The following is a 27,194-nucleotide window of genomic DNA, read 5'->3' as shown; positions in this document are numbered from 1 at the left end:
ATCATTAATATCTAGCTCACTACACAAGTATAATGAACATTTTGTAATATAATACGCTTCCTATCGTGATGTCGTTTCGGATCTGTACTGGATTAAGCAGAAGTCGGAAAATATATGTGCTTATTTTGTGTAAATACCTGATATTATGCATGTAAATGTATTTCCTTTCTTACAAATCATACTAAAACACATTTCACACATATTCTTGTGGAATAGTTTGAAAACTAAAGCTGTGTGCAAAATTGTTATTTTGTCTTCCACACCTGTGGAAGTGGTGACCAACGAGAATTCACAATGCAAAAGGGAACAAAAGAAGCAAGTATTCACTAAAGGACAGTGAATCCGTCGCTTGTTGAAAAGAACTGTCGATACGTTTCAACTTGACTGCATGTATAAACAATAAACACTACTTTATAATCAGGAATTTCGGAGGAATTAGATTAACTGCACTACTACATGTGTAAGAGTTTTACTACAGTTTGCTGAACTGTCAAAATCAATGCTTGATTTCAGCTATAAATGAGAGAAACTGTAACTGTCAGCTCCACATCACACAGCACCTAATGACAGGAACTCAGCTTTCTGCCCTGAGTCATACGACTTAGAAGTTGGTTTCAAACCTTAACACGCAGAGATAGGGACATAGGTGGTCTATGTTATATATGGTCAATACAACTACTAATGCTGTACTCAATAGCAAAGCAGATTTTTTCCTTTGTTCTCGTGCACTTTGTCCTGCATTTATTCACCCGTAGCTTAGTGACCACTGCTTTGCTTGTGTGGATTGTACAGCCTGCAGAGAGTTTGAGTTTTTTTTTTAAATTGAATTTTAATGTTCATGAATTGCAACACATACTAAGCTTTTCACACTAAGGCTATATAAACATGGTCTTTCCTGACAAGAAACGAAAGTTTTTGTTAATTATGCCTTTTACATTCTTGGGGAGATACTTCCATATCAACTATCATCCCCTAATAGATGTTTCTTTATATTTAACTGAGAAGTGAAATACAATTTTCATAAATTTAGCTTTAAAGTTTTTTAATGTAATGAAATATTTTCTTAAAAATTTTCATCCTCTATTGCACTCCCTCGGGGGTTGAATTTCTAGGAACACACATTTTTTAAATTTCGAATAAGTAAGTCAAATACCAATAGTTTTAGAAATCCTTTATTAGTTCTTTAATAATTATTTATTTAAAAAAAAACTTTCACCCCCAGTATTTTACACCCTTAGTGGTTGAATTTCCAAGATGCTGAAACATGTATTTTTTATTTTCTGAGTAACAAAATACCGGTTTTCGTAGTTTTAGCTTCAAATTTCCCTTAATAGTGGCATACTTTCAAAAAGCCTTTCATCTCCTATTTCAACCACTTGGAAGTGGAATTTTGAACAACCACTTCTTAAATGATGCTTACAGTATAAGATCCAAACTCTTTCCAAACTTCAAGTTTCTATCCTTAGCAGTTTGAGCTGGGTGGTGATGAAGCAGTGAATCAGTCTGACTCTATTTAACCCCCCTTAGGGGATGAATTTCCAAAAATAGTGAAACACATATATCTTCATCTCTTAACTGAGAAGCCAAACACCAATTTACAAAGATGTAGCTTTAAAATGCTTTTGCAGTGAAATATTTTCATAAAATGTTTCATAGCCTATCCCTGATTTTACCCACTCTGTATATTGAACAAGTAGTAAAGGAAACAAAAGAAAAATTTGGAGTAAGAATTAAATTCAAGGGAGAAGAAATAAAAACCTTTAGGTTTGCCAGTGACATAGTAATTTTGCCAGAGACAGCAAAGGACGTTGAAGAGCAGTTGAACAGAATGGACAGTGTCTTGAAAAGAGGATATAAGATGAAAATCGACGAAAGCAAAACGACGATAATGGATTGTAGCCGAATTTAATCAGGTGATGGTGAGGGAATTAGGAAATAGTGCATGTAAAGTAGATGATGAGTTTTGCTATTTGGAAAGCAAAGAAACTGATTATGGTCAAAGTAGGGAGGATATAAAATGTAAACTAGCAATGGCAAGAAAAGCTTTTCTGAAGAAGAGAAATTTGTTAACATCAAGTTTAGATTTAAGTGTTAGGAAGTCCTTTCTGAAAATATTTGTGTGGAATGTAGCCACATATGGAAGTGAAACATGGACGATAAATAGTTTAGATGAGAATGGAAGCTTTAGAAATGAGGTGCTACAGAAGAATGCTGAAGATTAGATGGGTAGATCATGTAACGAATGTGGAGGCACTGAATAGAATTGGGGAGAAGAGAAATTTGTCACACAACTTGACTAGAAGAAGGGATCGGTTGGTAGGACATGTTCTGAGGCATCAAGGGATTGCCAATTTAGTGTTGGAGGGCAGTGTGTTGGGTAAAAATTCGAGAGGGAGACAGAGATGAATACAATAAGTAGATTCAGGAGTTTGTAGGTTGGATGAAGTACTTGGAGATAAATAAGCTTGCACAGGAGAGCATGGAGAGCTGCATCAAATCAGTCTCTGGACCAAAGACCGCAGCAGCAGCAACAATGGTTTAAATACAGAAACACTGAAACACATATTTTTTTATTTGTAACCGAGAATTCAAATACCAATGTTCATAGATGTAGCTTTAAAAATACCTATGTGGTCCTTTAATAATGACATATTTTCAAAATAGGCTTTCACCCATTATTTCATCCCTGTAGGGTCAAATTTCCAAAAATTTTGAAGCACCTATTTCTTTATTTCTGAACAAGAAACCAAGTACCAATTTTTGTAGCTCTGGCTACAAAATTTCATTAATAGTGACATTTGTAAAAGAAAGAAGAAAAAAAAAGCTTTATGCCCTATTTCACCCCCTTAAGGTTGTAATTTCAAAAAAGCCATTGTTAAACGAAGCCTACAGTACAAGACCAACACCTTCTCCCAATTTCAAACTTCTATCCTTAGTGTTTTGAGCTGGTGGTGATGAGCCAGTCAGTCAGCCAGCACATTGCCTTTTATATCTAGGCATTACAGAAAATATCCATATATTACACGTAACATGAATTCCGTCTTTCCGGAATTTTTGAACAGCTACTTTCAAGAAGCAATATTTTGTATACACAATTGTGTTGGCAGCACACAATTTGAGTGTGCTGTTCACACTTTGACAGTTTAAATTAATCAGTTTCTATGGAAATGTGCAAGGTGAAGCTACTTGGCAGTGGAATGAATCAGTACATAGTATACTGATAACTGACTAGAAAATTTATGAACAAAATAAACTAATGATTAATAAAACATGCAAAAAATTGAAATTGTGTACAAATAAGACATTTCAGAGAGAAGTGCTCAACTACTGCAGGGAATTCTTGTACAGAATAGAAGAAATTTAACATCATTTCCTGGTGGCATCTGTGTACTTGTCATTTTTGTTACTGTGAGTGCCAGGGCCAGTTTCCTATTGGAAGGGGGAGGGGGGGGCAGAGTTAGCTCGGCTTGTTGGAAGTGATGGGATGGTCTTTGCCTAAACCTCCTGAATATTTATTTAATAAAATTGCAGCCAAATAGCCATATACAGTTACTTTGCTTAACATTTTACATTTACATTTTTGCATATTCATTTATAGATTTCACTCTTTTACTGCACACAGTTCTGTGTGATATCGTTCACAGGCTTCATTACACTGTTCAAACACACATTTTGTGATTGGGTCATGATAATTTTTGTTTTTTCAAGTTAGATGATGAAAGCCATGAATAGATAATCTAGTTAGGACATGTCACAGTTCGAAGTTTGGTGCTGTCCATGAGCAGTTCGTCATTGCTTCAGTGCCATAGAACTCCGGCAACACCTTCTCTCGTTTATCCTCCATGATCTTCAGTTGATTTCTGGAAGCCTTGGTGTGTGGCACCATATATCGAAGTTTGATGTCTTCAATTAGAAATGTCTCTCTCGCTATCAGGTACACTAGTTGAGATCTTGTTGTCTTTGAGAGACCTAGTGCTCTTTTTAGATAAGTTGTTTTTACCTTTTCTAGTGTTTCTAGATTTTTTTTTCTGTTAGGTGGTCCCATATAACCTCCATCCCCTAGGCCAGGATTGGCAAGATTTTTGTGTTGAATAATTTCACTGCCGTTTCCGGACTGAGTAGGTGGATGTTTTTGATGTTCTGTATTGCTATTATTGCTTGGGCTGCATGTTCTGTTGTATGTTTTGTGAAGCATTTGGCTGTTGGTTGCAGGTATTTAAAGTCTGGTGAGATATTTATTTTTTGTCCTTTGATGTTGATTTCTGCATTCTTGGGTGTTTTGCCTCCTTTCTGAGAATCACCATTTCGGTCTTTGTTATGTTTATGTGTAGTTGTCATCAGAGTTGACTAGACTGGCGTAAGGGCTTGGGATTACTATTTATTAAAAGAAGCTTCTGAAAATTCTGACAAGAAGCAAAACATTACCTTTCTTGTTTTGTTACGTACTACTACCTCTCAAAATAAAGGAAGCAAGAAGGTCATAGTACAAGGGATGTATTTCATAGTATTGAAGGTGAAGTGCTCCTATCTGTGAAGGTATGTATTTTAGAGCCCATGTTTACTGCTTTTATTGCTTTGAGTGGTTGTTCCTGTCATATCATTGAAAACTGACCCTACCTACTGGGGCACACTGTATAGACAGCTAATAGTGGTCTGTGTGCAGTTACAGAAATTCTTTGTTTCAAATGTTAGTTAATAACAGCAGGAGGAGTGCAATGGCTTTTTTGAAAGTAGCTGTTCTTCTTCCCAGATATATATGTACAGCAATGTAGAAGTAATTGCCAGAACTATCAGTTAGAGTAGATTAGCACTAGTCATAATTTGTTGTTAGTATGCTTTTCAGAAGTAGCCAAGCTGTTAATGTATAATTCGACTCATTCTACATCCCTGGCAGCTCTCCTTCTTGTTTGGATTTCTGGAACATGATGTGTGAGTCAGTTAATCAATCAACAGTGGAATACAACATTTGTCACTGCTGTACTGTAGAGTGTGATCCAAAAAAGTTTCCCTACTTTTAATTGAATTCATTGTGCCACAACCGATGTGCAAATACCAATGTTTGACACATTTTTTTATGTGATGCTGAATATTCTGGACAAACGGCTGCAGAGTGTTGTGTGTCACATTCATGAATACATTCATTTTTATAATTTGCGTTCTGCTCAAATATTTATTTTTTGTTGTGTATTTTGTTCATGTAGGTATTTCCAAAGAAAATGTAGATCAGAGTTGAATTAAAACTTCTTGTTGGTTTGCCAACACTTCCGTATCACAAATAGCTTGGTCAAGCATAGTGTTACTGAGTTGTGCCTGGGATAGGAGTATGGAGTATCACCCTATTGTGCATGAAGTGAAGTGCATATTGACTGTATTGCCCCATATTGCATCAGTAATTTGAATAATTATTTATGCCTGAACTCATAAACTGAAAAATACCATGGAAATAAATTTTTCAATAGTAAATTCTGGATTTTTTCCAAGAGATAACTTGTAAAGTTAGCCCATAATCAGCAAATGCCACTGTAACAATGTCTTCTCATGACACTGCTTCAAAGAAATGTGGTTCCCATAATCACCAGTTTATCACATTTCTTATCTGCTATGCCAAGAGTAGTTTCTTGTGTGTGTTCACAAATTACAGAGAATTGGCAGTTTCTGTTGCCTCACTGAAAACTATTCTGAGCCATACAGTCTGCTGAGTACCACAGCGTAAGTGGCAAATCTATGTAAAGTCTAGATATTATCTCATAATTATCCATTTAATTTGTAAGAAAATACTCATATCATTAAAAGTACTAGCTTTGCTCTCAAGAATTACTGCAGCAAATTACAGAGAATTGCTGATTTCTGAGCAACATAGTAGGAGCATTTAATATTGGAAACAATTTTTCCCTTCTTTCACTTTTAAGCCCAGTTCTCTGATAATGTTTGTATGTGTGCTTGTTGAATCAAAACTTGCAGCATGGAAAAAATAATATTCTTTCTCCTCTATTTCTTTGTTCCAGAACAAGTAAAGCATTGTTTGGCAGTGGCAGGACTGTGTGAATTGCTCATAACACTTCTGGAGAAGCACAAACCAGAGGCTGATGGCGAAGAAGCACGTAATCTCATGAAGATGGCATGTGATCTCATTGTTCTCGTACTCACAGGAGGTAAGTCATACTCTGTTTTTAATACTGTCAAATTATACATCTGATGTCAGTATTTCAGTACTGACCCCTACCTCCCTCGCTCCCTCCCTTGCTTATTTTGTTAGAAAATACTCATATCATCAAAACTACTAGCTTTGCTCTCAAGAATTACTACAGCCAATTACAAAGAATTGCCGATTTCTGAGCTCAATAGTGTCACTCGCTCACTAGAGTCAGACATTTCATGTCAACGGCAGCTATAGCTTTGAGTGGATTCAAGCGCTCGAACATGTCACAGCAGTTTAAGCTCTGCTGTCAGTTGTCAACCTAAACACATCCTCGGAAAATGTGATTTGGTGTACCACTTTCATATTAGGTCGACTTTGCCATGAATCAAAAAACATCGTGAATGGCCATTCAGATGGGAAAAGAGCTCTCATCTCCCACTCTGCTTTCTGTTCCCTCTGTTCCCACTGCCCCCCCCCCCCTCCCCCCACCTCTCTCTGCCTGTCCATGCTCACCTCTTTCACATGCATTTGACATTTGCCATTTCTCATTTATTTCACTGTCTCATTTCCAATTTATTTCACATTTATCTTTCATTTGAAATTTCTCGTTCCACTGTCGTTTGAAATTTGTATCATGTTTTTCTCATACTAAGGTTTAGGAAAGAAATTAATGGAAGCATTTGATGTTTTATCATCATTTCATGCAACAAGTCTTTTTGAAATACCCCCCAGGCAGCTCACCACTCTTTGGCAGGTTCGTGCTTGGCTACCACAGGCCCCCAGCCTTTGCAGCATTTTTTCCCTTCCGTGCTGCATGTCTATCCTCTTGCTATTATTTTTCACCTTCCTCGGGGAACATGTCTGGAGTGTTATTGGGAATGTTCTGCATTCTGTCGTTGATGTAAGAACAGTCTCACCTTTGTTTTTTGCTCCCTTTTCATTTCATTGTTTCCCTTCTCCTCTCATTCCTCCACTTTGGTATTTCAGGTTCCTCTTTTTTTTTCTTCCTCCTGAAGGCCGGCCCATGCATCTGACACTTAACAGACGACTGGGTAACACGTAATTCCAAGCCCCGGGTCGACTGGTAGGTTTTGCACGTTCTCCCTGGTACAGTCCAGGACCAGGGAGGGGTGATTGCCTGAGCTGCAACCTTCCCAAATTGCCAAATGGTCCCTCTGTCAGGTGTTCGGAAGGTGTGACCTGAGGTATGAACAGTCACCTAAGGTGGGTGTGCCCCCTTGTGAAGGGAGCCCCCAGTTGAAAGGAGCGTGCCATTGGAGACCCTGGCAATCCTGGGGATTTCCTCACGATGAGTCAATCATCTTCCCACTCGACGTCTACAAAACGTAAACGTAATGAGGCTAATGATTTAAAGACCCTTCCCACTGCACCACAGTTCCTCATTGTCTCACGTACTGAAGACGGTCAGTCCTTTGCCACAGTAAATCCGTTTATTATTCAGAAAGGTGTTGATACGGTTGCCGGCCCTGTGAAATCTTGTACTTGTTTACGGAATGGCACTTTGCTTTTGTAGGCCACTTCTGATTCTCGAGCACATCATCTGCTTGCTGCCTCGCTTCTCCACAGGTACCCTGTTCGTGTTGAGGCCCGTAGAACTTTGAGTTCTTCCCGTGGTGTAATTTACACCAGGCTGATCGACGGTCTAACCGAGGCTGAAATCCAATCTTACCTCTCTGATCAGGGTGTCATTGCCGTCCACCAGGTAATGAAAAAGGTAGATTCCTCTTTCGTGCCCACCCGCACTCTTTTTCTCACCTTTGATAGAGCGGTGCTTCTGTCCAAGATCAAAGCGGGCTATGAAATTGTCGAAAGTCTGGCCGTACATTCCGAACCCGATGTGCTGCTACCAGTGTCATCATTTCAACCACACTAGAATGTCTTGTCGCCACCCAGCCAAATGTGTCACCTGTGGTAGGGATTGGCAACAGGACGATTGTCCACCTCCTCCTCCCTGCTGTATCAACTGATATGGCAGCCGTTACGCATCCTCTCGGGATTGTCCCATGTATCTTGATGAGCGGGCACTTCAAGAGATCCCGGTAAAGGAAAAAGTGCCTTACCCAGTCGCTCGCAAGTTATTGACTAGTTGCAAACCCTGCGTTCTCCCGTATGGTGCCTTGTTCTCGTTACCCCTCGCTCTATGAATGACGTGGCCACGCAGACGTGTGACCTCCAATTCAGCTTTGAGGTTGTGAAATCACCCAGTGTCTAGGTAGCCTCGCTTTTCCCCCGTCCAGTTGTGCAACAAGCCATCAAATTCTCACCTTGAGGGACGAAGCCACCAGCTTCACAACTGGTAGGCCAGAAAGGGCAGGAGGAGTACTCCCATGAAGACTTCCTCCGTCCCTCCAGCCGAACGACACCCGAGTCTTCCTCTAACCGGAAAGGCTCGAAGAAGTCCACCAAAGGCAAACACTCCTCTCCTTCACCAACTCAAAGATCCTCTTCGATGGTGTCTCTGTGTGATACCTTAGCATGGGCGGCCTCCGTATTGCCGGTGCGCACCGACAACCATTTTTCAGCATGGGACTCCACAGACCGACTGCACAAGCAAGCTGATGTTTTTGTGGACCCCATGCAGCAGGATCCTCCAGCTTCTGCGCCCTGTAGTAGCGACTCTTCCCCGGCTGTCACTCGGCAGCCGCCAAGATGACAACCCTACATCTCTTCCTCATCGTGACTGTCCTACAATGGAATGCTCACAGCCTTTGGTCCCACAAAGAGGATTTAAGGCTGCTTTTAGCATCACAGTGTTCCCTTGTACTCTGCCTTCAGGAAATGAAATTGCACCCTCATGACTGCTTTGAGCTTTCCCATTTCTTACCAATTCGTTTTGGCCTTACCCTGAGGTCGGCATTCCATCTCGTGGGGGCTTTATGTTGTTCATATGGGAAGACATTCATAGTCAACCCATCTTCCTGACTACCACTCTTCAAGCTGTTGCAGTTCGCCTTTTCCTTCCCCACCTGACATATTCCGTCTGTACCATTTATGTCCCTCCATCATTCGATGTCACCAGGGCAGAGTTCCTTCAGTTTATTGGCCAGCTACCTCCCCCATTTTTGGTGCTTGGTGACTTTAATGTACATCATCCCCTTTGGGGTTCTCCCAGGACCTGTCAGAGAGGTGCCCTCTTGGCTGACCACCTTAACCAACTTAATCTCTTCTGCCTTAACACTGGAGCACCCAGTTTCCCTTCCGACTGCTTGCACACTTTTCCTTGTGCACTGCCCAGCTTGCACCTCACCTGAGTGGTCCATTCTTTCTGAAACTACTTGAGTGACCATTTCCTGTGTGCTATCTGTTTGCTGACTCCTACCCCATCCATGTACGCACCCAAATGGCAGCTTCCTAAGGCTGAATGGCAGCTTTACTCCTCCCTGGCGACCTTTGAAGACCAAGATTTCCCCACTTGTGATGAACAGGTGGACTATCTCACAAACATTATCCTTACTGCCCCAGAACGTTCAAGTACCCGAACTTCCTCTTTACCATGTCATGTCCCAGTCCCTTAGTGGCCTGAGGCATGCCTCGATGCAATTCGTGCTGACACATTGCACACATCTGTTTATATTGGATGCAGTTTGCCATCGTAGGATGGTGGTTAAAAGCGCGGAGAGCACATCTCTGCGTGCTGTCCGCATATTTAACCACCATCCTAGGATGTCAAACTGCATTCAATATAAACAGATGTGTGCAAAGTGTTGTCGCATTCTTTGGCATAGCGAAAGAGCTAGCTGAATTTCATTCACTAGTTCTTTTAACAGTTCCTCCCCTTCCACTGTCATTTGAGCCAACCTCTGACTGCTCTCTGGAACAAAGGTTCATTTCCCAATTTCCAGCCTGACAGTTGCTGACGATGTCATAGTGGACTCTATTGCTATCTCACAGCTTGAGCCGTCATTCTGCGGGAAGTTTCGATCTCTTCCCACTATCACCCTGTCTTCCTCCATCAGAAACGAGTGTAGGAGGCTCAGGTGATATCCTCTTCTCTGAATCGTGAGTGCTACAATGCTGCCTTTACTGCGAGGGAGCTAGGTCATGCTCTCAGTTCATCTCAATCCTCCACCTCAGGGCCAAACACCATCCACATTTGGATGTTGCAGCACCTTTCTCTTGCAGACAAGTACTATCTGCTTAACACATACAACTGCATCTGGGCTGAGAGAACATTTCCTAGACACTGGCATGAAGCCACCATCATTCCCACACCTAAGCCTGGTAAGGACAAAAACCTTCCCTCTAGCTACTGTCCCACCTGTCTTACCAGTTTCTTTTGCAAGGTGATGGAACGTATGATTCATACCTGGTTGGTATGGTGGCTCGAGTCTCACAGTTTACTGACGACTGCACAATGTGGATTTAGAGTGCAGCATTCTGCAGTTAACCATCTCGTTACTTTGTCCACCCATGTCATGAATGGTTTTCTGCAGAAATCCTAGACTGTGGCTGTATTTTTTCGATTTGGAGAAGGCATGCGACATCTGCTGGACAACTTGTATCCTCTATACTCTTTACATGTGGGGCTTCTGTGGGCACCTGCCCTGTTTCTTTCAGGCATTTTTAAAATACTGAGTTTTCAAGGTGCGTGTGGGTTCTGCCATGTTTGGACACCTTTATCGAGGAAAACGGTTGGCCTCAGGGTTCCATCCTGAGCGTCGTCCTCTTTGCTATCGCCATGAACCCTATAATGGCCTATCTCCCACGGGGCATCTCTGGCTCTCTGTTTGTTGACGATTTTGCTATCTATTGCAGTTCTCCACAGACCTGTCTCACTGAGCGGTGTCTTCAGCACTGTCTTGATCGTCTTTACTCCTGGAGCATCGACAGTGGCTGTCACTTTTCCACTGACAAAACCATCGTCTTTACTCCTGGAGCATCGACAGTGGCTGTCACTTTTCCACTGACAAAACCATCTGTATGAATTTCTGGCAGCACAAATGGTTTCTCCCACCATCTTTACAACTTGGGCCTGTTGCCCTTCCGTTCGTAGAAACTATGAAATTCCTGGGGCTCATGCTCGATAGGAAGCTCTCTTGGTCCTCCCATGTGTCTTACCTGGCAGCTTGCTGTACTCGATTTCTTGATGTCCTACATGTCCTCAATGGTACTTCCTGGGGTGCTGATACAACCACCCTCCTCAGTTTGTACCAGTCCCTTGTCCAGTCGAAACTTGACTACGGGTGCTTTGTTTATGAGTCTGCACGACCATCCATTTTATGCCGTCCCAACACTATCCACCATTGTGGTATCCGTTTGGTCACAGGTGCCTTTTACACTAGCTCAGTTGACAGTCTGTATGCTGAAGCTGCTGAACTACCACTGTGCTACCGCCGTGACTTTCTCCTCAGCAATTATGCGTTCCATTTGTCCGCCTTGCGTGGCCACCCATCCTAAACCTCCTCCTCCAATGATTCCTTTGATCACCAGTATGGGGTGCGTCCCTCTTCTCTGCTACCTCCCCGTCTGCTTTTGGCACTTGCTATGGCGGATTAACTTCACACTACTTGCAACTTTCCTGGTGGGTGTGAACACTTCAACACCTTGGCTTCATGAAATGGCCTGTGTTAACTTTAGCCTTCTTTTGCTTCCTAGGGACACTACTCCAGCCTCAGTCTATTGCCTTCAGTTTCATGACCTTCACGTGGAACTTCGCAATAGTACCTTCGTGTACACTGATGGCCCTCTGACTGACTGTGGGGTCAGGTGTGCCTTCGTCATTGACACCCGTATCTTTCGTTATCGGCTTCCAGCACACTGCTCAGTATTTACAGCCAAGCTCTTCGCCTTGTATCAGGCCACAGAGTACATGCGGCAACACAGCCTTTTCAGTTGTGTCCTTGCTCAGACTCGCTCGGTGGCCTTCAGTGTGTGCACTGTACACAGCCCATCCCTTAGTGCAGTGGGTCCAGGAAAACTGTCACTTGCTCACCCTTGGTGGAGCCAAAGTGGTGGTTCTGTGGGTTCCTGGTCATGTCTGTCAGCCAGGAAACGAGGCTGCTGACACTGCTGCCAAAGCTGCAGTCCTCGTACCTCAGCCCATGAGTTCCCATGTTCCCTCCGATGATCTCTTTGTTGCTGTCTGTCAGGAGGTGGTGCCCCTTTGGCATTGCCAATGGTTCTCCCTTCACGGGAATAAGTTCAGGATTATTAAGCCTCTCTCAGCGGCTTGGACGACCTCCTCTCGGACCTCCCACCGGGAGGAGGTCATTTTAACCAGGCTACGTATTGGGCACTGCCTTTTTAGCTATCGTCATTTGATAAGTGGCGTTATCCCACCACTCTGTACATATAGTGCCCAAATTTTAACTGTCCGTGACTTCCTGATAGAATGCCAATTTTTTAACCACTTACGTTCCCATATGTATGGAAGTGAAACATGGACGGTAAATAGTTTGGACAAGAAGAGAATAGAAGCTTTCGAAATGTGGTGGTACAGAAGAATGCTGAAGATTAGATGGGTAGGTACTGGGAGATGAAGAAGCTTGCACAGGATAGAGTAGCGTGGAGAGCTGCATCAAACCAGTCTCAGGACTGAAGACCACAAAAACAACAAACATTCCCCCTAGGGTTTGCTGTCTGGGTTATCAGCTGTTTTAGCAAATGACGCACAGGCCATTGACCGTGTTTTACTTTTCATTCATCAAAGCAGTTTGGCAAAGGCCATTTCATTTTTAGTGTTGGACCTCCATTTCAGTATGGTGTTTTTTTTTTTGTTTTTTTTTTTTTAGCCGTTTTTCCACGTGCCTGTTGTTAGCTGTCTTGTATTATGTCATTTGGGACTGATGTATAGTCGTTTTTTTAACTCCTCTCTGTGTGTGTTCTATAGTTTTGACGCGTATGACCCCAGTTATGTTTTGCACCCTAAAGCAAAACTAAACCAATCTTATTGAAATGGGTTGTTGTTGGTGGTGGTGGTGGTGGTGGTGGTGGTGGTGTCTTTAGTCCAGAGACTGGTTTGATGGAGCTCTCCATGATACTCCATCCTGTGCAAGTTTCTTCATCTCCGAGTAACTACTGCAACCAACATCCTTCTGAATCTGCTTAGTGTATTCATCTCTTGGTCCACTCTATGATTTTTACACTCCACGCTGCCCTCCAATACTAAATTTGTGATCCCTTGATGCCTCAGAACATGTCTTATCAACCGATCCCTTCTTCTAGTCAAGTTGTGCCACAAACTCCTCTTCTCCCCAATTCTATTCAATACCTCCTCATTAGTTATGTGATCTACCCATCTAATCTTCAGCATTCTTCTGTGGCACCACATTTCGAATGCTTGTATTCTCTTCTTGTCCAAACTATTTATCGTCCATGTTTCATTCCACACATGGCTACACACCATACAAACACTTTCAGAAATGACTTCCTGACACCTAAACCCATACTCAAGGTTAACAAATTTCTCTTCTTTAGAAATGCTTTCCTTGCCATTGCCAGTCTACATTTTATATCCACTCTACTGTGACCATCATCTGTTATTTTGCACCCCAAATAGCAAAACTCCTTTACTATTTCAAGTGTCTCATTTCCTAATCTAATTCCCTCAGCATCACCCGAATTAACTCAACTACATTCCATTATCCTCGTTTTGCTTTTGTTGATGTTCATCTTATATCCTCCTTTCAAGACACTGTCCATTCCGTTAAACTGCTCTTCCAAGTCCTTTGCTGTCTCTGACAGAATTACAATGTCATCGGCGAACCTTAAAGTTTTTACTTCTTCTCCATGGATTTTAATACCTACTCCAAATTTTTCTTTTGTTTCCTTTACTGCTTGCTCAATATAAAGACTGAATAACTTTGGGGTTAGGCTACAACCCTGACTCACTCCCTTCCCAACCACTGCTTCCCTTTCATGTCCCTAGACTCTTGTGTAACTGCCATCTGGTTTCTGTGCAAATTGTAAATAGCCTTTCACTCCCTCTATTTTACCCCTGACACCTTCAGAATTTGAAAGAGAGTATTCCAGTCAACATTGTCAAAGCTTCCTCTAAGTCTACAAATGCTAGAAAAATAGGTTTGCCTTTCTTTAACCTATCTTCCAAGGTAAGTTGTAGGGTCAGTATTGCCTCATGTGTTCAACATTTCTACGGAATCTGAACTGATATTCCCCAAGGTCGGCTTCTACTAGTTTTTCCATTTGTCTGTAAACAATTCGTGTAAGGTTGTATATGTGGAAGAGGCCTGGAGACACTAGAAGCTTTCGGATAGATTATATAATGGTAAGACAGAGATTTAGGAACCAGGTTTTAAATTGTAAGACATTACCAGGGGCAGATGTGGTCTCCGACCACAATCTGTTGGTTATGAACTGTAGAGTAAAACTGAAGTAACTGCAAAGAGGTGAGAATTTAAGAAGATGGGACCTGGATAAACTGAAAGAACCAGAGGTTGTACAGAGTTTCAGGGAGAGCATTAGGGAATGATGGACAAGAACGGGGGAAAGAAATACAGTAGAAGAAGAATGGGTAGCTTTGAGAGATGAAATAATGAAGGCAGCAGAGGATCAAGTAGGTAAAAAGACGAGGGCTAGTAGAAATCCTTGTATAACAGAAGAGGGATTGAATTTAATTGATGAAAGGAGAAATTATAAAAATGCAGTAAATGAAGCAGGCAAAAAGGAATACAAACGTATCAAAACTGAGATCGGCAAGAAGTGCAAAATGGTTAAGCAGGGATGGCTAGAGCACAAATGTAAGGATGTGGAGGCATATATCACTAGGGTGGGATGGATACTGCCTGCAGGAAAATTAAAGAGACCTTTGGAGAAAAGAGAACCACTTGTATGAATATCAAGAGCTCAGATGGAAACCCAGTTATAAGCAAAGAAGGGAAAGCAGAGAGGTGGAAGGAGTATATTGAGGGTTTATACAAGGGTGACATACTTCAGGGCAGTGTTATGGAAATGGAAGAGGATGTAAGTGAAGATGAAATTGGAGATGTGATATTGTGTGAAGAATTTGATAGAGCACTGAAAGATGTAAGTCGAAACAAGGCCCTGGGAGTAGACAACATTGCATTAGAACTACTGATAGCCTTGGGAGAGCCAGCTATGACAAAACTCTAGCATCTGTTGAGGAAGATATCCGAGACGGGGGAAATACCCTCAGACTTTGAGAAGAATATAATAATTCCATTCCAAAGAAATCAGGTGCTAACAGGTGTGAAATTACCGAACTATCAGTTTAAGAAATCACGGCTGCAAAATACTAACGCAAATTCTTTACAGACAAATGGAAAAACTGGTAGAAGCCGACCTCGGGGAAGATCAGTTTGGATTCCATAGAAATATTGGAACACGTGAGGCAAAATGATCCTACGACTTATCTTAGAAGCTACATTAAGAAAAGGCAAACCTACGTTTCTAGCATTTGTAGACTTGGTGAAAGCTTTTGACAATGTTGACTGGAATACTCTCTTTCAAATTCTGAAGGTGGCAGATGTTGACTGGAATACTCTCTTTCATACTCTATTTCAAATTCTGAAGGTGTCAGGGGTAAAATAGAGGGAGTGAAAGGCTATTTACAATTTGCACAGAAACCAGATGGCAGTTACACAAGAGTCTAGGGACATGAAAGGGAAGCAGTGGTTGGGAAGGGAGTGAGTCAGGGTTGTAGCCTATCCCCAAAGTTATTCAGTCTTTATATTGAGCAAGCAGTAAAGGAAATAAAAGAAAAATTCAGAGTAGGTATTAAAATCCATGGAGAAGAAGTAAAAACTTTGAGGTTCGCCGATGACATTGTAATTCTGTCAGAGACAGCAAAGGACTTGGAAGAGCAGTTGAACGCAGTGGACAGTGTCTTGAAAGGAGGATATAAGATGAACATCAACAAAAGCAAAACAAGGATAATGGAATGTAGTTGAGTTAATTCGGGTGATGCTGAGGGAATTAGATTAGGAAATGAGACACTTGGAAGTAGTAAAGGAGTTTTGCTATTTGGGGAGCAAAATAACTGATGATGGTTGAAGTAGAGAGGATATAAAATGTAGACTGGCAATGGCAAAGAAAGCATTTATAAATAAGAGAAATTTGTTAACCTTGAGTATGGATTTAGGTGTCAGGAAGTCGTTTCTGAAAGTATTTGTATGGAGTGTAGCCATGTGTGGAAGTGAAACATGGACAATAAATAGTTTGGACAAGAAGAGAATACAAGCATTCAAAATTTGGTGCTACAGAAGAATGCTGAAGATTAGATGGGTAGATCCCATAACTAATGAGGCGGTATTGAGTAGAATTGGGGAGAAGAGGAGTTTGTGGCACAACTTGACTGGAAGAAGGGATCGATTGGTAAGACATGTTCTGAGGCATCAAGGGATCACAAATTTAGTATTGGAGGGCAGCGTGGAGGATAAAAATCATAGAGGGAGACCAAGAGATGAATACACTAAGCAGATCCAGAAGGATGTAGGCTGCAGTATGTACTGGGAGATGAAGCAGCTTGCACAGGATAGAGTAGCATGGAGAGCTGCATCAAATCAGTCTCAGGACTGAAGACCACAACAATAACATAAGACAGCTTGTATAGAGGTAGAGCTGATTACCTCCTCTTTCCATGCTACTCTTCAACAAGGCTAAAAGAAACGTAAACAAATAATAGTGTTTGAATCCTGTTCTGGCATGTAATCTTAATTGTCACGACATACACTCCTGAGTAAAATATTGTGTGATCACTTGCTTACTAACATGGTGCACGGTTCTGTGTTTCATGGATTCAATAAGTCCTTGGTAAGTTTCCAGAGAATGTAGCAACAGATGTCTTTTCGCAGGTCATGCCATGCCTGTAAATTGTGAACCATGACATGGTGAATGTTTCGAGCAACTGTCCGTCTGAATGACAAGAGACAACTGTAGACCTGGTGTTTGACTGGCAAACTTGTTTCTATTAATCTGTGGTTTGATGCCTAAGATCCTGGGCCCACTGAAAATTATTGGGTCAACATGGAAACACATAGTAGTTGTCTGCTGAAACATTTGATCCACACTGGCATTGTACTCTGTCATTAGATCAGTCGTATACTGCTACCTATCCTGCTTTACATAATCAGCAAGCCGCCTCCTGCTCCTGCTTTCACTGTCCTTCAACCGTTTTTCATACATGTTCAGCACAACACACAAGCAGCTAACCAGCTTCACCATTCCATAGATGCTCATTGCCCCATCCTATGTCTGTCGAAACCTCTTATGTCAGTGGATTTTTCCCTTTTTCCACCTGTATTATTGCTAGAATGATTCACCTTTTCATTGATGTTCCAATTATAAAGTTTTCTTACAGCATCACTTACTCACAACACCACTAGACAGCATTCAGTCTTGCATTTTGCTGTGGACCTGTTTTAGCTCCATAAGAATTGTGGACTCATCTCAATATGTATTCATACAGATTTCTAGCATACATTTTGCTGTGTAACTTTTATTGTAGTGCTGAAATAAACAGCCATACAGATTTCTGGCATACATTTCGCTGTGTAACTTTTATTATAGTGCTGAAATAAACATAATCACAGCAACTCACCCTCTGTCCTACCTTCACATTTTACCATTTTCTGCTGCTGTTAACATTACTAGATATTCGTCTGACCAAAATCTGTACCTCTTTCCATTCACTCATTATTATTATTATTATTATTATTATTATTATTATTATTATTATTATTTTGCCATCAGTCTTCTGACTGTTTTGATGTGGCCCACTGTGAATTCCTATCCTATGCCAACCTCTTCATCTGAGAGCAGCTTTTGTACCCTATGTTCTCAGTTATTTGTTGCAAGTATTCCAATGTCTGTGTCTGTCTGTCTTGTTCAGTTTTTACCCTCTACAGCTCCCTCTACTACAGTGAAAGTTATTTCCTGATGTCTTAACACTTCCTGTCATCCTGTCCCTTCTTCTTGTCACTGTTTTCCTTATCTTCCTTCCTTGGAAATTCTGTAGAAACCTGGAGCGACATTTCTTATCTTATCAGTCCACCCAATTTTCGACATCCTTCTATAGCACCAGATCTTGGATGCTTTAATTATCTTCTTTTCCAGTTTTTCTTACAGACTGTGATTCACTTACATACAGTGGTGTGCTCCAAATGTAAATCCTCAGAAATTTCTTCATGAAATGAATGCCGATGTTTGATATTAGCGGGCTTCTTTTGACCATGAATGTCTTTTTTGCCTGTGCTAGTCTGCTTTTTCCATCCTCCTTGCTTCATCCATCGTGTTATTTTGCTTCCAAGGTAGGAAAATTCCTTCACTTTGTCTTTCGTGGTCCCCAAATTTGGTAGTAATTTCCCATTGTTCTCATTTCTGCTACCTCTTATTACATTCATCTTTCTTCGGTTTACTCTTGATTCCATTCAGTATTTCCTGTAATCCCTCCTCGCTTCCACTGAGTACTGCAGGGTCATCAGTGGATCTTATTATTGATATTCTTTCACCCTGAATTTTAATCCCAGCCCTGAACCCTTCTTTTACTTCTGTCGTTGCTTCTTCGATGAAGAGAATGGGCAGTTCCACTGTAAATCAGTGAAAGGAAAAGGAGAGAGTGGGAGAGACACACATAGACAGTGGAAGTAAGTATGAAGGCCTAACTACGAAGACAAACTGTGTAAAAGGATATGGAATGTTCTGTGTTAAGAGAGTGTGAATATGTTCAAATGCCAAAAATTTTGGTGAGGAAGGCAGAATGAGGATCGAGACAGTTGGTTCCTCACTTTTCTGTAAGAGTTTTTTTTTTAAAGAGAATTCTATTCACCTTTTTTGTGCTCTGACAGGAGGATTTTTCCACTGGTACACTCATATGCTTCCTCCAACTCTTCATCTTGTGCTTGTGACTTTGGCATGTATGCTTGCACCTCTGTTGTAGGCATTAGTTTATTTGTTGATTCTGATGAGAACCATCCTATCACTGAAATATTCACAGCAACTCACTCTTGTCCTACCTTCGTATTCATAAAGGAATCTACTTGCCATTATACCAATTTCTGCTGCTGTTAACATTACTAGATATTCGTCTGACCAAAATCCTTACCTCTTTCCATTCACTCCCCCCCCCCCCTCCCCCTCCCCACACTATATTTAGATTGAGCCCTTCATTTCTCTTTTCTGATTTTCTAGCTTTCTAGCATGGCCCCTAAACAGTCAGTTCATCAAGCATACCTGATCATAGTTATGTGGTCGCTTGCCAAAATATAGCGCCTGTTGGGCACTGACACGAAGCTGTTCACTTGTGAACTGTTTTGTCTTCTATACAGTGGTTTCCATTGCCTTATGCATTTTCATGCCATTGAGCACTGTTAATTCTTCAGATTTTTGTTCTTTGCTGATGGTACTGTGGTGTTGGGGAGGGAGTCAAAGTTGAGTGGCTGTAGGAGGATACAAGATGACGTAAACAAAATTTCCAGTTGATATGATGAATGGCAGCTGGCTCTAAATGTAGAAAAATGTAAGTTAATGTGGATGAGTAGGAAGTAGAAACTGGTAGTGTCTGATACAGAATAAGTAGTGTCCTGCTGGACACAGTCATGTAGTTTAAATATCCAGGCCGTGGGTTGAAAAGTGATATGAAAGGGAACAAGCATGTGAGGACTATGGTAGGGAAGGCAAATGGTTGATTTCAATTTATGGGGAGAATTTTAGGAATGTGTGGTTCACCTGTAAAAGAGACTGCATATAGGACATTGGTACAACATGTTATAGAGTACTGCATGAGTGTTCAGGATCCGCGCCAGGTTGGGTCGAAGGAAGACATCAAAGCGTTCAGAGGTGGGCTTCTAGATTTGTTACTGGTAGTTTTGAACAACTTCCAAGTATTGCAGAGATGCTTTGGGGACTCGAAGGGGAATCACTGGAGGGAAGAATTTTTTTTTTCCGGAATATTATTGAGGAAATTTAGACAGCTGGGATTTGAAGCTGATTGATGAATGATGAATCTACTGTTTACAACATACATTTCACGTAAAGACCACAAAGATAAGCTACGAGAAATTAGGGCTTATATATATATATATATATATATATATATATATATATATATATATATATATATATATATATATATATATATATATATATATATATATATATATATATATATAGTTATAATAGAAGGAAACATTCCACGAAGGAAAAATATATCTAAAAACAAAGATGATGTGACTTACCAAATGAAAGTGCTGGCAGGTCGACAGACACACAAACGAACACAAACATACACACAAAATTCAAGCTTTCGCAACAAACTGTTGCCTCATCAGGAAAGAGGGAAGGAGAGGGAAAGACGAAAGGATGTGGGTTTTAAGGGAGAGGGTAAGGAGTCATTCCAGTCCCGGGAGCGGAAAGACTTACCTTAGGGGGAAAAAAGGACGGGTACACACTCGCACACACACACATATCCATCCACACATATACGGACACAAGCAGACATATTTAAAGACAAAGAGTTTGGGCAGAGATGTCAGTCGAGGCAGAAGTGCAGAGGCAAAGATGTTGTTGAATGACAGGTGAGGTATGAGTGGCGGCAACTTGAAATTAGCGGAGATTGAGGCCTGGTGGATAACGGGAAGAGAGGATATATTGAAGAGCAAGTTCCCATCTCCGGAGTTCGGATAGGTTGGTATTAGTAGGAAGTATCCAGATAACCCGGACGGTGTAACACTGCGCCAAGATGTGCTGGTCGTGCACCAAGGCATGTTTAGCCACAGGGTGATCCTCATTACCAACAAACACTGTCTGCCTGTGTCCATTCATGCGAATGGACAGTTTGTTGCTTCCCCCTAAGGTAAGTCTTTCCGCTCCCGGGACTGGAATGACTCCTTACCCTCTCCCTTAAAACCCACATCCTTTCGTCTTTCCCTCTCCTTCCCTCTTTCCTGATGAGGCAACAGTTTGTTGCGAAAGCTTGAATTTTGTGTGTATGTTTGTGTTCGTTTGTGTGTCTGTCGACCTGCCAGCACTTTCATTTGGTAAGTCACATCATCTTTGTTTTTAGATATATATATATATATATATATATATATATAAAAAACAAAGATGATGTGACTTACCAAATGAAAGTGCTGGCAGGTCGACAGACACACAAACATACACACAAAATCCAAGCTTTTGCAACAAACTGTTGCCTCATCAGGAAAGAGGGAAGGAGAGGGAAAGACGAAAGGATGTGGGTTTTAAGGGAGAGGGTAAGGAGTCATTCCAGTCCCGGGAGCGGAAAGACTTACCTTATGGGGAAAAAAGGACGGGTATACACTCGCGCACACACACACATATCCATCCACACATATACAGGTCTTTAAATATGTCTGCTTGTGTCTGTATATGTGTGGATGGATATGTGTGTGTGTGCGAGTGTATACCCGTCCTTTTTTCCCCCTAAGGTAAGTCTTTCCGCTCCCGGGACTGGAATGACTCCTTACCCTCTCCCTTGAAACCCACATCCTTTCGTCTTTCCCTCTCCTTCCCTCTTTCCTGATGAGGCAACAGTTTGTCGCGAAAGCTTGAATTTTGTGTGTATGTTTGTGTTCGTTTGTGTGTCTGTCGACCAGCCAGCACTTTCATTTGGTAAGTCACATCATCTTTGTTTTTAGGTATATTTTTCCTTCATGGAATGTTTCCTTCTATTATAACTATATATATAGTCCTTTTTCCCCTCACTCTAGCTGTGAGTGGAACAGGAAAGGAAATGACTAGTAGTGCAGTACCCTCCTTCGCGCACAGTATGGTGGTGTGCAGAGCATTGTGTAGATGTAGATAGCTTTTATTGTAAAAGTTATGACACTTTTTATAGGAACAAATACCTCTCTAAAAGATTGCCTGCAGTAAGCTGAATGTAATTAGTTGCTGCTTCACATACTGTCAATGTAAGCTCACCAGACAAAAAATTATTCGCCCCCAGTGTGGGTGTGCTGATGCTATTCCGACCTCTCCCACAGATTTTCTGTGTAGTTAAAGTCATATTATTTTGCAGGTGAGTCAAAATGTAATAGGTTGGAGAAGTGTTCAGAAAACCAGTCACATATTCATACGGCCTGATGAACTTTGCTGTTGTTGTCTCAGAAAGTAGGTGTGAGTGATGGCCTTGTGCACAGTGACTGAGTCCAAATGTTCATTGCATACAGTTCGCATCACATTGTTCTCTCACTGACAGGTTGGGATGGACCTTCATTCGTTCCTTGCAACAATACCTGTCGGGGTGGATAGCAACTTTGATTCACAACTGTGCAACGCATCTCTGGTCCCTTGGTCAGGATCTTTCTGCATCCACATTTCTGATGTGTTTCGTGGCCACGTGTGTTACACCACAGCCAAACACAACTGCTCCTTTTTGCCACTCTGTCACATCCTTACATTTTCCCGTGTTTATATAAATGTCCACTCTAAACATAAATGTCTCACGATTGCTACTGCCTTATGCTCAGTAGAGGCGGTGTGTGCATGGTTGAACACATGACTTGATTGCTGTGCCGTCTATAAAGGCTTAACGATTCGTCTGTGTGTCTGCACTGGGGTGACCAATTTATTGTTCAGTGAGCTTATTTATAACATGTTGCTTATGGGAAAGAGTGACTTGTGATTCTGTGAGAGTTATTTGAATGTATATTTTTATTAACTTCTTTTCAGATGACAGTATGAATGTATTATATGCAGAAGGTCGTGGTGACGTCTTCAGATCCATGATAAACTGGATTGAATCAGATGATGAAGATCTGCAGATAACAGGTGTCCTTGCCATGGGGAACTTTGCACGAACAGGTATGCATGCCTTTTGTTGTCCACGTATGCACAGTTTTGTATAATTTAAATTTATTTATTCACTGCACTGTCCACTGTTGCAGTAAATTTGATCGAATTTGGCGGGTGGCACTATAGGTGAAAGTCAGTGCTGTAGGTCAGAAGTCAAAGTAGTCCAGTACTCGGAAAATGATCATAGGAGAGTAGATACGGGGAAACTTGCTTTACTATCCTCGGTGAGGTCTTGGTGGAAGTGGTTTGCCATTGCTTTCCTCTGACATTTTATGAAGTGTCAAGTGTGTGTGTGTGTGTGTCGTGAGTGACTGTGATGAGAGCTTGTACAGTGTAGTGTTAGATTTATGATGTTATGGATGAAGGGAAGACAGAGCCCGAAGCCCTGTGCCGGCACAATCCGCTCCTCACAAATGTGCTGAGAGAGCCCTGTCTGGTTGACAGGTCACCATTGACAATGTTCTGTGCCCTCACTTCATTATACACTGTGGGGAGGTTTTGAATTTAATCCAGCACATTGTCACAGTGAGTAGTGATCATGAACTTTATGCCACAGCCTCTCCTTCCGTTCATCCACCACCAGGATTAGAACATTCTTACCTCTGAGTAAAGTGCCACTATATAGGCATTTGTTAATAATCTTTGTTATGGAGGCAGGTTGCTCCTACAGGAATATGTTTTGGTACTTTATTTTAATTGTGCCTCTGTGGTAAATCTATTGTAATTACATAATATTCTGACTGTCTGACTGTTCTCATTGTCCTTTTAAATATAGATTGTATTGGTGAAAGCTTTCAAATCTTCAGCCAGGTGCCACTGTTCAGAAACCACAATATTTTGATGACAGTCATACTGACAAGTAATTTCCCTGAAGCCATAAACCGCTTACGTTTACAAAATTCTTTTATTGATTTTTTTCCAGTCTCGAATTGCATAGTGCTTTTGACTTGTTAGATATCACCACCAAATGATTTGAATCAAAGAACAATTGAACAGGCCACAAGAGATACTCACAATGTAATAATTGATCTATTTAATTGTTCTTTGATTCATATCATTTGATAGCAACTATCTAACAAGTCAAACCAATTGTGTGGTCCACGTCTTAAGCAGAATGCAAAATATGAAGCTGTCTTCACACAGGACGTGTTACTTATTATGAAGTAACCCAAATGTGGTTTTCATCGTGGTTGGTGCATGTTTTAGAAATGAGTTGGTGCATCACATGCAACTTCTTACTCATCATAGTTTACAATTGCAGCGTTCTCCAGTGGTTGTTGTTGGCTGTACCTGGCTCTCAAATCACACAGTTTGTTTACAAAACTGAATGGGCATATAATTCCTACATCAGCTCCATTAAATGGACATATACTCTCTTGTTCACATGTTAGTCCTGTTATTCTGTCTGTGGTATGCATAAATTAAAACTTTAAACAATGGAAAATCCAGGATGGAATGATTACAGAATTGTATAATGAAAAGGATAGATTGCTAGTCACCATATAGTAGAGATATTGAGATGCAGACAGGTATAACAAAAAGACTGTTAGACAAGTAAGCTTCCAGCCAAAAAACCTTCTTAGGGTGTAGAAAAATTTCTGCTTCTAGTCACAATAAAAGATTATCTATTCGTCACACGACCAGTTTCAGGCTTGTACCTGTCCTCAGGTATGTACATGTTTATATTGCTGGAGATCACTGCACAAAAAAAAAAAAAAAAAAAAAAAAATTATTTGCTCGCGATTAAACAGATCCAAGTGGAACAATTGTAAGTGGCAAGGCAGCATTTGTCGAAACTATATCTGTACTTACATGAAGGTGAAGCATCATTATTGTAATTACGCTTTCGTGACAGTTTTTCCACTTAGTTGGACTTTTTGTTATCATTTTCACATTCATATTTCAATTTTATAAAGTTTAACTGCATATCTCACTATTGCGATGTGCACTCATGAAATACACTGTGTTTACATACAAACATGTAGGCTATGGTCAAAGAACTTAGACGTAGGAGGTGTATGAGCAACGTCTTGGTGGTCTTCAGTCCAGAGACTGGTTTGATGCAGCTCTCCATACTACGCTATCCTGTGCAAGCTTCATCTCCAAGTACGTCCTTCTGAATCTGCTTAGTGTCTTCATCTCTTGGTCCCCCTCTGTCTTTTACCCTCCACACTGCCCTCCAGTACTAAATTGGTGATCCTTTGATACCTCAGAACATGTCCTACCAGCCAATCCCTTCTTCTAGTCAATTTGTGACACAAATTTCTCTTCTCCCCAATTCTGTTCAGTACCTCCTCATTAGTTATGTGATCTTCCCATCTGATCTTCAGCATTCTTTTGTAGCACCTTGTTTCTAAACCTTCTATTCTCTTCTTGTTTAAGCTATTTATCGTCCATGTTTCACTTCCATACATGCTTACACTCCATACAAATAGTTTCAGAAAAGACTTTGTGACCCTCAAATCCATACTCAATGTTAACAAACTTCTCTTCTTCAGAAATGATTTGCTTGCCATTGCAAGTCTACATTTTATATTCCTTCGACCATCATCAGTTATTTTGCTCCTCAAATAGCAAAACTCATCTACTACTTTAAGTGTCTCATTTCCTGACCTGATTCCCTCAGCATCGCCTGATTTAATTTGACTGCATACCATTCTCCTCATTTTGCTTTTGTTGATGTTCATGTTATATCCCTTTCGAGACAAAGCAGTTGTTAGCAGCTCATTTGTACAGTGAATTGGCATCATTTAGTTCCAGTAAGATGGATGCAGAGGAATTATGGGCAAAGTTTATGCAGATTGTAAATTGTGGTTTGGAGAATTATGTGCGTAGTTAGTGGATTAAGGACGGAAAAGACCCACCGTGGTTTAATAACAATATTCGGAAAATTCTGAGGAAGCAGGGGCTGTTGCACTCTCAGTTCAAACGAGAGTGCACAAATGATGACAAGCAAAGGTTAGTGGAAATTGGTGTGTCTGTGAAACTATCTGTGTGTGAAGCACGACTAGTACCACTCTCATACCTTAGCAAAAGATCTGGCAGAGTATCTGAGAAAATTCTAGTCCTATGTGAAATTGCTGAGTGAGTCCAAGACTTCCATTCAATCACTTGTTCATCAGTATGATGTGGCAGCTGAGGATAGCAAAATGATAGCCAAAGTTTTAAATTTCACATTCAAGAAATCATTCATGCACGAGTATTGTACAAACATACTGTCGTTTAACCATAAAATAGACTCCCGTATGGACGACATAGTAATAAGCATCCCTGGCGTAGAGAAACATATGAAGGAGTTGACAACAAATAAGTTACCAGGTCTGAATGGAATCCCAATTCGGTTTTTCAAAGAGTACTCTATGGCATTGGCCCCCATTTATCACAAATCTCTCAGCCAGTGCAAAGTGCTGGAGAAAGGTGCAGGTGATTTGTCTGTATAAGATGGGCAAAAGAACAGACCCACAAAATTACAGACTAACATCCATAACATCAGTTTGCTGCAGAATCCTTGAACATATTTTCAGTTTGAATGTAACAACTTTTTTTGAGATGAAGAAGCCTATGTCCACGAATCATTGTGATTTTAGAAAGGATCACTTGTGCCAAGCTAAGCTGGCTGTCTTCTCACATGGTGTAATGTGGAACTGTGGATGGAGGGCAACTGGCAGGTTGCATATTTGCAGATATCCAGAAAGCGTTTGACATGGTGCCCCACTGCAGGCTGTTAAAGAAGATATGAGCTCAAAGACTTCCTAATTGATAGAACCCAGTATATTTTCCTCAATGTTGAGTGTTAGTCAGAGGCAAGGGTATCGTTAGGAGTGCCCCAGGAAAGTGTGATAGGACTGATGTTATTCTCTATATACCTAAATGATTTTTTCAGACAGGATGGGCAGCAATCTACAGTTGTTTGCTGATGGTGCTGTGGTGTACAGTAAGGTGTCAAGTTGAGTGACTGTAGGAGGATACAAAATGACTTTGACAAAATTTCTAGTTGGTGTGGTGAATGGCAGCTAGAGCTAAATGTAGAAAATGTAAGTTAATGTGGATGAGTAGGAAAACAAGCCCTTAATGTTTGGAGGCAGCATTTTTCATGTCCTGCTTGACACAGTCACATCATTTAAATATCTAGGTGCAACATTGCAAAGTAATATGAAACAGAACAAGCATGTGATGATTGTGGTAGGAAAGGCAAATGGTTGACTTCAGTTTATTGAGAGAATTCTAGGAAAGTGTGGTTCATTTGTAAAGGAGACCACAAATAGGACACCAGTGTGACATATTCTTGAGTGTTCATGATCCATAC

The 27,194-nt window shown here is 41.0% G+C and overlaps 1 protein-coding gene across 1 annotated transcript in view; it reads left to right on the top strand.

Moving 5' to 3' along the window:
* Positions 1-27,194, top strand: part of LOC126100551 (GTPase-GDP dissociation stimulator vimar) — an 87,205-nt gene that overhangs the window by 35,383 nt on the left and 24,628 nt on the right. The window contains exons 7-8 of the mRNA XM_049911169.1: positions 6,006-6,152; positions 22,766-22,897. Coding sequence (XP_049767126.1) covers positions 6,006-6,152; positions 22,766-22,897 — 279 coding nt within the window. The remainder of the gene's footprint in view (positions 1-6,005; positions 6,153-22,765; positions 22,898-27,194) is intronic.

The sequence above is a fragment of the Schistocerca cancellata genome, chromosome 9 (genome assembly GCF_023864275.1).
Source record: "Schistocerca cancellata isolate TAMUIC-IGC-003103 chromosome 9, iqSchCanc2.1, whole genome shotgun sequence".
Lineage (NCBI taxonomy): Eukaryota > Metazoa > Arthropoda > Insecta > Orthoptera > Acrididae > Schistocerca > Schistocerca cancellata.
This window is presented reverse-complemented; position numbering and strand designations above follow the sequence as displayed.